We start from the raw sequence: 14,859 nt of genomic DNA, 5'->3' as shown, positions 1-14,859 counted from the left end.
AGTATTAGAATAGTATTGTTAATTATTGTTTCACTTTCAATAATGTTAAATAATGAAAGTGGAGTTGAACAGGGTTCGTACGCCCTTGAAAAACCTTGAAAAGTGCTTGAAAAAAAAAAGTTCATTTTCAAGTGCTTGAAAACCTTGAAAAAGTTTTAAAACCTTGAAAAAGTTTCTTAGTGCTTAAATTCTCCCAAAAATCAACGAATTGTGCTTAGAAGTTTTAAAAAAGTATTTCACCAATGCAATTTTCTGAACATGTGTTCAGTATGCAACATCGCGAAAAATTGCTTCCGTGTTTGGGATTTCAATCCTTTTGCATCTTGTAAATATTTTGATGTTTTTTACAACCGAAAGATATTTTGACATATGGTACCTTAGATTAGTTTATTTTTTTGTTTAATTTCATTAATTAACAAAGAAATTAATTTGGAAACCATGACAACATTGACCTTACTCGGGTTTCGCGGAAAATTGCTCTTGTGTTTGAAATTTCAATCTTTTTGCATCCTGCAAATATTTAAATATTTTGGCTAATCAAATGAAAGGTTCGCATATGCTACCTTAGATTAGTATATTTTTTGTTTAATTTTAATAAAAAACAAATTTATTTCATGGGAAACATGCCACGTCGAACGAACTCAGACTTTGCGAAAAATTGCTTCTCGTGTTTGAAATTTCAATCTTTTTGCATCTTGCAAATATTTAAATATATTCACTAATCGGATGTTATTTTCATATTTGCTACCGTCGATTAACATATTTTATGTTTAATTTCAGTAAAATATGAGTTTATTTTATGGGAAACATGACAACATTAAACTTAATTCGCGAAAATTTGCTTCCCTTGTTTGAGATTTCAATCCTTTTGCATTTTGTAAATATTTTTATATTTTTGGCAATTAGTAGTTATTTTGACACTGCTGCATCAGATTAGCTTATTTTATTTTTTATTTTAATAACTAAAGAGTTAAAGAATTTATTACCTTGGTCTTGTTTAATTATTTGCTAATTTATTTTTGCAATTTTGAATGATTATCTTTACCTAATTTTTGGTCATAACAGATTTTTTTTAAAAAAAAATTAAATTTCAGCAGTTGACCACCTAACAAATTAACTTAAAGTTTGTATTTTAAATATAAAGTTGATTTATATAATTTTATTTATAAGTACATCATTTTTTTATGTCTGCTAAAATAAATAAGGTGTATAACAGGGGTGGTTGTGTTATGATTATTCACTTGAAATCCAGTAGTGTTCGTTTTTATGCTTTTACCTCCCTATATCTCCAATTTTCCCCTTTTCCTCAAATGTTCAAAATTACTACTTTATTAAGGTTGTGGGTACTTGGAGCTTACCGAAAGAGGCTTTAATCAGCAAAGGGGTAGATATTTAAGGAGGGTCATTCATCTTCATTTGGATCTAATAAATTGACCAGTACAAGCCTAGCTAGGCCCAGTGCCTGTTGCTGGTTATCAACAGGCACTGGGCATGGTATTTCTATGCAAAATATTTTGACTTAATAAACTATTTTATGAATTGTATGCATAGCAAAAGTTGTTGTTGTACATATGTATATTCAAGTAATAGGGGTCTTAGTTTTAAAAATTATTCCCCCCCCCCCCTCGCCCCATTTTGCTCTTTGAAACTTTCAGGTAATTTTTTATGAACTCACAAATCACCTGAATATTATTGCCTTTCTAAATTTAAATTCTAATTTCAACAATAACCCATTTTTTCCCAAAATAAAACTACTTTTGTCATAATATATGTCAACTTCTTGTGAATCTTTTCAATTTCGAAATATGGCTCTATAAATCTGAACTTGCACATTTATTGTCTATTGCAAGTTAATCAATGAAAGCTGAATAGGCTCAAGTTTGCATTCAGAGTATTTATCACTGCTTAAGCTGCTTTTGTATATTTTGAGGTGTAGAGACTGGACTGTGGACTTTCATAAACTTTTCTTACTTCCTAATTTTTAAATTTACTCGAGGACAGTTGAAATGCCTTATTGTCTGAACAGCTAATAAATACATACGAATAATTGATTTGCATACTTATAAATGATTTGCAAACCTAATATTTTTAGAACTTAATAGTGAAAACTAAAATAACTTTCTGGGTAGTGTTTTTGTCCTAACCGCCCTTATATTGTAATAAACCACTGTATAGATATTGGAAATAAATGTTGAAATCCGGGGGGGGGGGGGAGTGACTTCAAAAACTCCTCTCTGGCAATGCCATTGAACTTGGGTATTTTAGTTTCTTCCCATAAAAGTTAAAAGCACTTATGAAAGGTTTTTTTTAAGTATTAATTTGCTGATTCTAGAAAATATACAAACCTCTGACTGCTGCAACCTTTGAAAAACCTCAAAATTAAACCTCTTGGTATCTGCTTCTCTTTATGACCAAACTTTTCAAACATTTTCAGAAAAACTTTCAACGCAGTAGATCTTTCATCAAAGCGTCTCTCGTTGTAGAAAAAGCAATTTTGCTTTCCTATACTTTTTTGTATTATTGCCTTATTTCTATGTGTTTGTAGTAAATGAAATCTGCATACAATATTTTTAGTACAAATTTATGATATTGCCTTGAAAACAAAATTTTTTACCTTGAAAAGTACTTGAAAAGTGCTTGAATTTTTTTCTGCCTAAAGGGTATGAACCCTGTTGAACAGAAAGAGTAAGAGTGAATTCCTCAAAAAAAAAAAAAAAAAAAAATGTGGTGCAAGAAATGACAAAAAATAAAATAATCATTACTGCCCTTTATAAGTTGACCACCTGTCTAAGCTGACCGCCAAAGTACTGCACCGCGAGTGGTCAACATACACAGGTTTCATTGTATATATATATATATATATGTATATATATATATATATATATATATATATATATATATATACATATATATATATATGTGTGTGTGTGTTTTTAAATAATTAACTTTAACTGTAATCTTTAATCACTTTAATAATTAAGTATTAAAAAAGTATTACGCTTGTACATTGTATTTATTTTTTTTCACCAGTATATCTGCAGCTTTTTATTTTATTGTTATATTTTTATTTTAATGTGGTATGATTAAATCTATTCAATTCTATTTTCACTCAAACTTTTTATTTGGAGGGGGGGGGGATTCCACTTAATTTTTATGTTGTGAAGAAAGGTTTCTTGGCATTTCTGAAGCATCTGCTTTTTTTCTGCTATCTTTAAGCCTGTTTTAAGTTGGAATTCTGTACCTCAATGCCAGACTAACGTAAATCACATTATTACTACTTTGTAGGAGGTGAAAAAGTTTCAGGTACATATAAAAGTTGGGACTCACAATCTTATAGCATTGGAAAATAATTTTTAAGGAAATGTTTTTATAGAGTTGAGTTATTATGTAGAATAGGATTTTACATATAATGCAGTTATAACCTCAAAATTACCCTTTTTTAACTTGCGTTAATCTGGCCCTGAAGTATAGAATTATTGATGAATTCTGCCAGTAACATTTCGCATTATGTTCTGTACTATAATGTAAAGAATTTTAAATCATAATAAGTAGAAATGAACCAGTAACATTATTTTTATTGTTGACTATAAAAGGTTTGTTTTTAGTTTGTCACTTACTGCTTCTAATTGCTTCATTTTTATTGTTTAGTTTACATTTTTCCAACAAGCTTTAAATTGCTCTGACCTTGTGTGCTTAACTGACTATGCTCACCGTCCTGTCTTAACAGATGCCTTAAAAGCTCCTCCTGAAGATGACAACCGAAGTATCTCAAATTGGTGAGTATTATATGGTTTCAGTGTGTCCGTAGGTCAGGAAAGCATATATGCTTTTCCATCTTCCATACCTGTGCCACCCCCCACCCCCCATCTAGTTGCGACACTGGTCGATTGTCTCTACATAAACAAACTCACGTCCTTGCATTGAAAAAAAGAGCCCCTTGTGTCTAGAAAACACGTGTTAGTGAGTTTTTGCAAATTTATACTTGGAAAAATACTTTTATTGGTGCATTTTAGTCCTTGATTTCCACTAAAACATTAGTGAGATCAAAGGGAATGAAAAAAACTGCCTTAGTATCAAAAATAAATAATAGAAATAATAACACTAGAATGAAAATATGCCTGAAAGATAAATAAAAGAATAGATTTTGCAAAAAAGCATTACTTTTTAATTAAAAAATATCATAAAACAAATTTTGAAAGAAATTTAAAAAGAAAAATATTTAAAACCACCTCCCCCCCCCAAATATATATATATATATTCACGTATTTTATTTTATTGCACCATTTATTTCTACAATTGCTAATTATAAAAGTAAATTAAAAGGTTAAAAAAATTGTCAAATATTTTCATTCATTTTCTGAAATTTATTTCAAAGTTGCTTTTCAATTTCTTTGATTCACCATTCCCCTCACGGAAAACAGCAAAATTTGTAATATAAGCTTTATTTCATCAATTACACCTCTTTCAAATTACAAACATTTTCTTCTCAACATATTTTATGTCTTATTTTTTACATTAATTTTGCAATGACTTATAAAAACTTGAAATCCTAACTTAGTCAGCTAGCAGATACTGTTAATTTAAATAAAACCTCATTCCCCCCTTTGCTGAGAAAAAAAGAAAAGCTGTCTTCTTAATTAACCACATTCTTATTCGAAAAAAGTTTCGTCTAATTTTAAGGTATTGAGTTTAAAAAAAATTAGTTTTTGCTGTGAATTGATTTCTGAAATTTTGAAGCTTTGCTATTTTATTGTTAAAACTGCAAAAATAATAGGGATGTGCCAGCTGCACCAGGCTGTACCGATCCTGAGCCAAACCGCTCTAAAACACCGCCAAATGGAGTTTTCTGTGCCAAAATCGGACAAACTTGCGCCAAAACTGCAATTTTGCATTTAATGCCGCAGTTCCTTTTGCATATTTAGCAGTTTTGGCACAATATCATCAAGTTTATGCATTTGGAGCTTGTTTTTACGATTTTTTGGCTTAGTGTTGATTTTTTTTACGCATTTAGAAATCAGATTGCATCTGCTTTTGAAAAACTATCTTTTAAATTTCTTTTTGTGATTCTGTTCCTTTGACTAGAAAAATTTTGCACTGGTCATTATTTTCAACCTTTGTTATCTTTTGTTTTCAGTATACGAGGATTAGTAAATTAGTCTTCTTGCCATGGCCACTCGAAAATGTCAATCCAGTTGCATCCAAATTGATTTAAGCGAATGTCAGCTGTAAAAATTAATATTGTTCACCAGTTTTTAACCTTGGTTTTCTTAAGATTTTAGGACAGAAAATTGATCTCTAGTTTTGGTTGGAGATACTTAAGATAGCAAAAATCTGGGAATTCTAATGCTCTGGTAATAAATATGCAGCCATTTCAAGTTTCTCGGATTCAGGCATTTTTCCATATCCTTTGTCTTTCTTTTTTATTTATTTATCTTTTTACATATTTTTCATATTTTTTCCACGTGTGTTTAAAAATTTCTTTTCTGTGATATCATTTTTCAGTCATTTTTTTCATTGTAATTTCATTTTTTATTTTGTGATTAAATATCACAGTTAAAAATAAAAGGTTTTAATGTTGCCTTTGCTTGATCTTCAGATTTGTTAATCAAGTAGTTCAGTATATAAATATATATGCCAAGAAAATGTTAATAATAACAAAGTCAAATATAAGTAAATAACTTAAACATACCAAAAAAAAAGAAGAAACAAAAGCAAAATATCTAATTTTAGCTCTTTAAAACTCATTTGTAACTTGTTGTTTTTAAATTCAATCATTCTTTTGTGCTTATTTTAAAAATAGGTATCAAGGCACTCTAACAAGCACTAAAGTAGTGATGTATTAGCAAAGTAAATGCCTTACCTAGGATCTGATCTTTAAACGTGTTTTACTCAAAACTTCAAAATATCCACTTACATCCCCTATCTTCTTACTGCCTAATATGTAGTGCTTTAAACTCAGATTATAAAATTTCCTTCATTTTTATATCATAACCATGATTTTTTTTATTGTACATACCATTTGGGCTAAAATTCATTTGAGCATTTAATAATTAAAATTTTTAATCAAATCCAGCTGTATTTGCTTAAATCCAAATTATTAAATTGAATTTGTCTTGAAAATATATTTTTAATTTATGCTTTTACTAATGTTTTTTTCTTTTGTATGCTTGACAATTGTTTTATAAGTTTATTATTTTTATAGGAAATCTTTGGATTTAATTGAAACATTGTTATATTTGTCTGAATCTCCATATTTTAAAGAAGAGCTTTTTAAATTTCCAGTAGCTCATTGTCCGGACCTCCTCATATTAGGGCTCATCCAAACATCTGTAAGTGCAATTTTATGTTATTTTTTAATATTCATCATAGGTTGCATAGAGATTTCTTAGATCCTTTCCAACAGGAGTCATTCTCCTTTTTGTAATCCAAATTGTTGCTCCCTTTTTCTATTTCCAATCCAAGTGTTCATTTCTTTTTGCTGAACTTTCAAAATTTTAACTAACTGCTAAGAAAAGCTATCCATCAATGTTTTGATTAGATTAAAAATTTAACCTTGAATCGCTGGTCATTAAAAATGTTTAACTCCTTTTTCAGTATTTTTCGCTGTCTTTTCAAAACTGGTTACATTTTAATTGACTTCTGAAGGAGTCTTTATTTATGATTCATCAGTTAGTTTGTTTTTAAAACTTTGATCTGTGATATTCATTAAGTTCTGTATTTTTCAGAAAACAATAAACCATCTTCACAAAGAACTGTTGTCGACATTAATACCAATATTTCTTGGAAATCATCCCAATTCTGCTATGGTATTACATCTTGCATGGCATAGTCAGGTATAATTTAAAAAATTTTTGAAATTTATAAGAAAGCAAAAATGTTTTAATTTATGTTTTTACCAAAGGTATAAAATTGTTTCAGTATCACTCTACTGCCATAAGAAATATCATAATGCATGCCATGGCTGATTGGTATGTAAGAGGAGAAGGAGACCAAACCCGTCTTTCAAGGATACTTGATGTAGCACAAGATTTAAAGGCATTGTCAATGCTTCTTAACTTGACACCGTTTCTGTTTGTCATAGATTTAGCTTGTTTGGCTTCTAGAAGAGAATACTTAAAGTTGGATAAATGGCTTGGAGATAAAGTTAGAGAGCATGGTGTAAGTTATTTTTCTTTATTTTTATTTCATGAGTTCTATATATTTTTTAAAAAATGTTTGTAATATTTGATTTATAAAGAGACTTCAAACAAGTTCCATACTGTCCTACTTTCAAATCTAGTCCTAGAATTGCAGAAAATTGCTTCATTCTACACAAACTCATTTCTAACTTTGTACCACATTAAAACTCATACAAAACTACTTCAAATTACGTTTTTAGTAGTCTGTGTTTATTTGGACACTAATATTCGTTTTTCTGGGTAAATTGAAAAGATTTTAAATTGTTCTGTTTTTTTTTTTTTTTGAGCAACGAAGTTCAAAATGTAGTATTGATTGGAATGTAGATCCTTTACTTGTTTTTAACCCTCTGAATGCCCACCATGACTCTGAGGTCATATCAATTTTCATCGTTAATATTTCCCTCTAAGGGCATTATTCCCAGTTACTGCACCACAAACCTATTTTTAAAATATTTAAAAAAAATTTAAACAAAAATCCATCTTATATGTGTTAAATACATAATTCTTTGACATTCTGTGCATTTAGATATTGTGTTCTACAGAAAATAATGATTCGGACAGTTGAAGGTGTTAATTCTTTAAATATTTTCTGTGCAAAAAGTATAAGAAATTTAAAAATATTCATGATTTTAGGCTTTGACTATTTTATTTATTTAGGAAGCTTTTATTCAAGCATCTCTTAACTTCTTAAATCGGCGTTGTCCCCAAATTATGGGTGGAAGCATCAAAGAAGAAAATCTGCCTAAAACTGCATTGCCTGCTGAAACTTTAGCAACAATATTAAGTTTACTTCAAAGTTTAGTTGGGTAAGTATTGTTTCAAGCTCACTATTGAAATCTAAAGGAAAAAAACAATCCGTCACCAGAGGAAGTTTTTTTTTTTTTTTTTAATGAGAAATAAATGAGTAAATAAAAATATTTCATAATTTATTAACTTCAAAGTTTAGTTGGGTAAGTATTGTTTCAAGCTCACTATTGAAATCTAAAGGAAAAAAACAATCCATCACCAGAGGAAGTTTTTTTTAATGAGAAATAAATGAGTAAATAAAAATATTTCATAATTTATTAGTCTTCTACTACAATCACAACGACTTAAAAGAAATGAACAGTTACTGAAGCTAAACAAAAATTTTCCCGTAAACCAGATTTTCAACCTTTGAGTTTATACTTTTCTCTAGGTTTCAGGTAATGAAACTCAAGTAATGTTTTATTTTAATTTTTAACTGACGAGTTGTATGGGAAGTTAGGAGTTTTTTTTAATGAAGAAAATTCAAAAAGTAATGATTAAAACATAATCAAAATTTTGAGTTTATAATTTTTTTCTAGCCATGTAATATGTATGCTCTTAATTTGGTTGATATGTCTTTACAAAACTCTTAGATTTTTTTTTTTTTTAACTGTGGCAAACATTGTTGATAGTTTTTTCTTTTTCCTTTGAAATAGTTCTATATCTCAAGAATTATCAGAGACTATTTTGACCATGGTTGGAAATTGTGGTGTTGTTTTAAATAAGAACAGATTACCACCTCCTGGTGTTGTTAAAACTTCACAGGGTACTTTACAGTCAGTCATGTCTCCCTCTGTGATCACTCCAAATTCAAGTGTAAGTGTATAGTTTTTCTTAGAATTTTCAATTTTTATTTCAGTAGCAATCATTATGACAGATATATTTCGAAATACATGTTCTGTGTAAATGTTTTGTAGTTGGAGCAGTTGGGTAGTTTGACATCATCCGTCTCAGCACTTACATTAAGTAATAATGTGAAAGCTATAAGCAGTGTAAATTCAGCATTTCCATTAGCTGGATCCCTAAGCTCACTTTCAATTCCATCATCTGGATCGCCTGCTAAGATATTATCAGTTGTTACACCGTCAACACCTGCTGTTTCATCTGTTAGTCAAATAACGCAAAATTCTTTCCCTGGTGGTGGCATGTCGTCTGCATCAACCCAGTTACCTGGGCAGTTCAGTTCACAGCTGGGTAAGTTCTCAAATGTTCTAATGTGAAGCTGACTTATGTTATTTTTTTAAAACATAGGTTTAAGTTTTAAACATATCTGCTATAATTCTTGCAGTTTATAATTAGTGATGTTCTGGATATCCGTATCCGTCAATATCCGAGGGAAAATAAAGATCTGTATCCGTTACTTTTCTGACATCTTTTCTATTCTAAAAATTCTCAAATTTTGGGATAAAAGACTAAAATTCCGTATAAAATAGGTTTTATTCCCTATTTAAATTAAAAGATATCATTTCAGAAGCCAATTTGTACCCTCCATCACAAAAAGAAAAGGGTAATACATTTTAAAAGTATCTTTGTGTCTATTTGTGGCATTGTTGTTCCTAAACGGATAAACTGTTAGTGATAGTCCTTTTTTTGTTCAAAAGGTGACTTGACCGAAAGTGTTCTTAACCTGGCCTCGTTTTTGTGGAACTTTAATTACCGGAGATATTCATAAAAAGGCTTTTTTTGCGTTTTTCAGAATTATGGTAGTAAAAACTTAAAAAAAGAAAGAACGAAATTTTCTGCTTTTGATATTTATTTGGAACTTCCAAGTTGTATACAGTTGGAGCTATAATCTTGTTCAGTAAATTTTAAATACAATTCAAAGACTTTATACGCATGATTGGTAGCGATTTTATAGTCGGATGATAAGGAGAAGAAGCTCAATGATTTAAAATTTCTATCCGCTGTCAGTTCATATTTTTTAACAAAGTGTTTTCTGACCCGTGAAATCCATCTTAATATGAGGTCGGCCCTCTGGGACATTTTTTTAAACATATTTTTTTCTAATTTTTAGTCTAATATTAGTTTTTGTTATTGATTTGGGGTTTCTGTTATTCTTTATTTTTGTTTTCCTCCACACCCTTCAAAAAAAGTGAGTCTAAATTCTCTATTTACTGTTTGTAAAGGTGTTCCCTGCTCTGTTATTCCGTCAATTGGAGAAAGTTGGGTGGAATGGGTCAGCGCTGCATTTATGCTGAAATAAAATGCTAAAAATTATTTCTAGCCTTTCCAGTAGCAGCTTTACACTCTTGCTCCTGTATCCTACATCTACTGAGCAAGCTAGAAATAATTTTTGACATTCTCTCCAAGCATTAATGCAGTGCTAACCAATTCCTTCCAACTTCCAAAACCATTCTGAAAGTTATTATTTTGACTGCATTTTTATTGATTTTTTTTTCTTTTTTGTTTCTTTTCGTATTTATGTTGATCTTAAATTGCAGGCGGAGATTTTGGAGCAATTTTTCCAGATGCGAGCCAGCCCGTTTCCAAAGAAATAGAAGATGAAGCAAATGGATACTTCCAACGGATTTATAATCATTCGCCACATTCCTCTCTCCCTATTGAAGATGTTCTAGATATGTTAAAAAGGTTTCAAGACTCTCCAATTAAAAGAGAGAGGGTAAATAACTTATATTCTGCTAAAATTGACTCAACTTTAAGTTACTTTCAATTCTTTTTTGCATGCATTTCTCAAAATTAATGTAGCTAAGCTCATGCCATTCGTTTCCCCACCATACTTGTAATCATGAACTAGGTATTTAACAAGTCAAATATCTTATGTGTATACCTCAAAACTCAAATTCTTTATTAGTAACCATTGGCTGCTAAAACCCAAAAAATGGTAGTTGAATTTCAAAAAATGGTAGCCAATGTCAATATTGCAAAAACTTTAGTCAAGGTTAGTAGAAAAAATACATTGGAAATTTTTAACAATACCTCCTCTCTTTCACTCTACCCCATACTTGCCAATCTTTGAAAATGGGCTTTAGTAAACATTCTCTGTGCACACTATTATCTCTATTCTATCAAAAATGTGCTCAAATTTAATAAAATTCACATAACTGAAGAATGATATAAAAGTATGAGCTCAAAGTGTTAAATTAGCTAGCTTACTTAGCATTTAAATTAACTGATATGATCACAATTTTTAAAAATGAAAAGAATCTGAAATTTTAAGTTACTTGCAACATTTCCTGAACTATGCATAATTTTACTATCTGAATTCCATATATTTGATATTTTATTGCCCTTCAAAATGTCTAGAATCGATTTTTAGAAGAAAAAAAAGCAATCTAGTTTGATTCACCTTGACAGCAACTGGTTTAAAATTTCTGAGAGGGCGTGGAAAAATGGCGGAAGTGTAAGTCCTCTGTTATGGAACATGAGATGTGAGAAAAATTAAAAATGATTATGAGAACAAAATTAGCGATATCCCTGCTGTAGAATCGCTAAATGAGAGAAGTTTTTAGAGGCAGATGCAATCTGATTTCGAATAAAAAAATCGGAACAAACACAAGTTAAATATTGGCAAGTATGCTCCCCTATCCCATAGCCAAATTTTTAGTGGACCTGAGGATAAAACCTTCTCCTTCTTTCATCTCTGACGATCCGATAGGCTGACTTTTAGTAGACAAGAGAATTTGGGAAAAGATCATGTGTTAAGATCATAGGTTGGAAAGGGGTATAGAATTAGTGAATGGTAGCCACATTGGCGACTGAAAATAATGGCCGCCAAAACATGAAAATTAGTCACATTTGGCACTGGTGACTGTTAGATTTGAGCTTTACTTATCTGGCATAAATATTTTGACATTGGCAATATATACGCATAAGATTTAAAACTTGGTCATCTTCCAAGTGTGCTCATCTATTTCTAGTCAAGTTTAGCTGAGTGTCTAAAATTGCAGTTTCTTGGCTATTTTTTTTTTTTTTTTACATAAATGGATACAAATAGGAATATTGTTATTATTCGTTTCTTCATTTGATTAATCTCTTTTGGTATACAAACTGATTTCTTTTAATAGTATGCAGTGTTAGTAATTGTTTTAAATAAATTTTTTGTCCGTAATTTGATTTGTAAATTTTCATTTCAGGAGGTGTTTAACTGTATGATTAGAAATCTGTTTGAAGAGTACAGATTTTTCCCACAATATCCTGACAAAGAATTAATTACTACAGCCCAACTGTTTGGTGGAATAATAGACCAGAATCTTGTTAGGTATGTATTTGAACTTTTAGTTTTCTTTTGTTTTTTTTAAACATGCATAATGATTTTGAATACATACTCTATCATACTTTTTAAATGATTTTACTTAAGCTTAAACAAAGTCATGGCATAGAAAAATATGCTGGTTATTTAAACAAAGATTTAAGTACTAATTTAATAAGTGTGCATATTTTTATAGTAGCATTCACTGCTGTTCTCAGAAATTCTTTTGACTAAAACTTGCATTGAATAGTTTAAATAGCCGTTAATATAGGAAATTCATGAGCCAGTCAAAAGTCATTTTCTCACTATAGAGAAGCAGCTTCTGTTGCAACTTGCTTTCAACCTCCATATATCCTAGTTCCTTCTACCAGATCTGTAAACAGCCTTTAACCTCCATTTTCCTCCATTATATAAAGCCAAAAAAGTGGGAGAGCAGTTTCACTCAGGGTTAAAATGACTGGGCTTTTGTTCAATGTAATGGCTCTTAAAAACTTATTGCTACATGAATATCTTCACTATATCAACTATATAGTGTTGTGTTAATTAAATTACATGTTTTGGATTGATGTTGTTTTTATTTAGCTAAATTTTGTTAGTTATAGGACTTATTGTTAGAACTAGACTAATTGTTCAGCAAAAAATATATTTGTACTGAGGAATAACAGAAAATATCCAACGTTGTTTAGCAAAAATGAACAGAATACAGAAAAGAGTACTCTGTTTATTTGTACTAAACAACTTTGAATATTTCCTGTTAGACTAATTGTTACTGATAGTTTCTTACCATGAAAAAAAGAAAATGATTTTAAGTTTTGATCACTATAAGTAAAGATTGGCAAAGCCATGTACTACTATAATTTTCCTATTGCTCATTGTCGCATGAGATTTTTCCTCTCATTAATGACAATTGAGAAAATTTACGTATTTTTAACTATAAAAGAAGTAGGGTCATATGGGGAAAATAACTCTTACTTTGAGACAAATAATGGTCACCAACTTTTTACTGCTAAAAAATGTTTTTACAAAAAAACTAAATTAAGCTAAGTCATCCCTATACTTTCAATTTTCCTACATCAAGGTCAAAAACAATACAACAGTGAAATAACTAAAGAAGGAAAAAGAGCTTTTACAATTCTGCAAAACAAAAACTCCAAAAAAAAAATCTTTTTTTTTTTTGAAGTTTCATGTCAGTGAAACACATTTGCAAGAATAATTTTGTTGGTGTTGTTTTTTATTAATAAATAGTCTTAACCTTTTCATACCTGCATATATTTTACCTTCTTTTTGAAAAAAAAAATTTAATTATTAAAATTATCTTCATTTATACCTCAGTTTTTTGGGGTAATTCTTGGTCAGTGTATTTTCTGATATTTCAGGCATTTTTCTTATTTATTTCTATTCCAAATAATCAAGTCCAGCTTTGGAGATAATGTTGAGTTTCAACTAGGCCACTCATCAAAGTAAAGAGATCAAGTAAAGAGACAAATTAATACAAATTTGGTAGTTATAACAAACCAAACTCTTTTGTATGTTGTAACTGCAAGAGAAATCAAATGCAATGCATAAAAACAAACTCCAAAATAAAATAAAAAGTAGTCATCAAGAAAAATCTAGCTTGCAAAAAGATAAAAGCACTTCAAGCTGATATAGACTCCCCCAAATGTAAAATGAGCAATTTTGGAATTGTTAATGACAAGGATAAAAAAAGGGAAGAATTTGCAATAAAATAATTACAAAAACACTCCTGCTTGGAAAATGTTAAAAGATGGTGCTACACGGAATTCATTCTGTACTTGAATATCAGAAATATTTTGCTGTATATGATGATAGCGACTCATTCTTCAATGGGAATGTTACTTCATATTTAGACTAAGAAAAAGCAGAAAAGAAATTTCTGGAACAAGGTATCGAAAATTTTTGTTTGTCTAAGTGAGACGTTTTTAGAAGTAATTTGAAACATGTGCATATTTTACAGTCTAGTTAATTGAAAAAAAAAAGCCTTGCAGTTCATAGTAGCCTGTAGAATGTAGCATACAAATATTAAAGAATTATTTCTTGGAATTGTGGGCTTAGAGCATAGTAAAGAACAAAAGACAATTGTATTTGACTAGTGAGAGTAATATCAAATTATATCAATTATAATGTGCCGTGTCCTAAATATGACATTTTTTATTGTTAAATCTGTTTGTGAGCTAAAAGATAATTTAGAATATTACTTTTGATGTGTATTATTTTAAAACAAGGGGATATCCCATATTTATCCCTTGTGTGACCCAAAATTGCCTGAATCCAGGGTAATTCTTGGTCACTCAATATTTTAAATAAAATAAATAATAATGTGATTTTAGTTGAAGGGATTGTTTGAATAATTTCTAAATTGTTTAAGCTTACTTCATGAGTAATTAAATAATTTTATCTTTCATACTTCAGAAAAAATAAGATCCTATGGTTTTTTGACCCGTAATTCCCCCATCTGACCCTATTTTGTCTACTGTTTGATGTACTGTTTTGTGAAATGAAAAATGATCAAATAAGCTTTATGCTACAATATGATTTAATTGAAAAACCAATGTAAATAAAGCACAATTTCTATATATATGTATATATAAACAGCATATAGCTATTTTAAGGCTACAATGGAGCCTCTTCATCAGTGCAAAAAACTGAGCACACAACCAGAAAGTC

The 14,859-nt window shown here is 29.7% G+C and overlaps 1 protein-coding gene across 1 annotated transcript in view; it reads left to right on the top strand.

The window, feature by feature from the left end:
* The window catches only part of LOC129225121 (CCR4-NOT transcription complex subunit 1-like), a gene marked incomplete in the record, with an annotated part of 91,796 nt that overhangs the window by 9,970 nt on the left and 66,967 nt on the right, over positions 1 to 14,859 (top strand). Inside the window, 9 exon segments of the mRNA XM_054859682.1 lie at positions 3,649 to 3,776; positions 6,203 to 6,329; positions 6,726 to 6,833; positions 6,919 to 7,158; positions 7,836 to 7,984; positions 8,621 to 8,780; positions 8,882 to 9,158; positions 10,406 to 10,584; positions 12,059 to 12,183. Coding sequence (XP_054715657.1) covers positions 3,649 to 3,776; positions 6,203 to 6,329; positions 6,726 to 6,833; positions 6,919 to 7,158; positions 7,836 to 7,984; positions 8,621 to 8,780; positions 8,882 to 9,158; positions 10,406 to 10,584; positions 12,059 to 12,183 — 1,493 coding nt within the window.

This window comes from Uloborus diversus, chromosome 6, assembly GCF_026930045.1.
Source record: "Uloborus diversus isolate 005 chromosome 6, Udiv.v.3.1, whole genome shotgun sequence".
Classification (NCBI taxonomy): Eukaryota; Metazoa; Arthropoda; class Arachnida; order Araneae; family Uloboridae; genus Uloborus; species Uloborus diversus.
The sequence above is the reverse complement of the archived record's forward strand: the minus strand, read 5'-3'. Positions and strand labels throughout refer to the sequence as shown.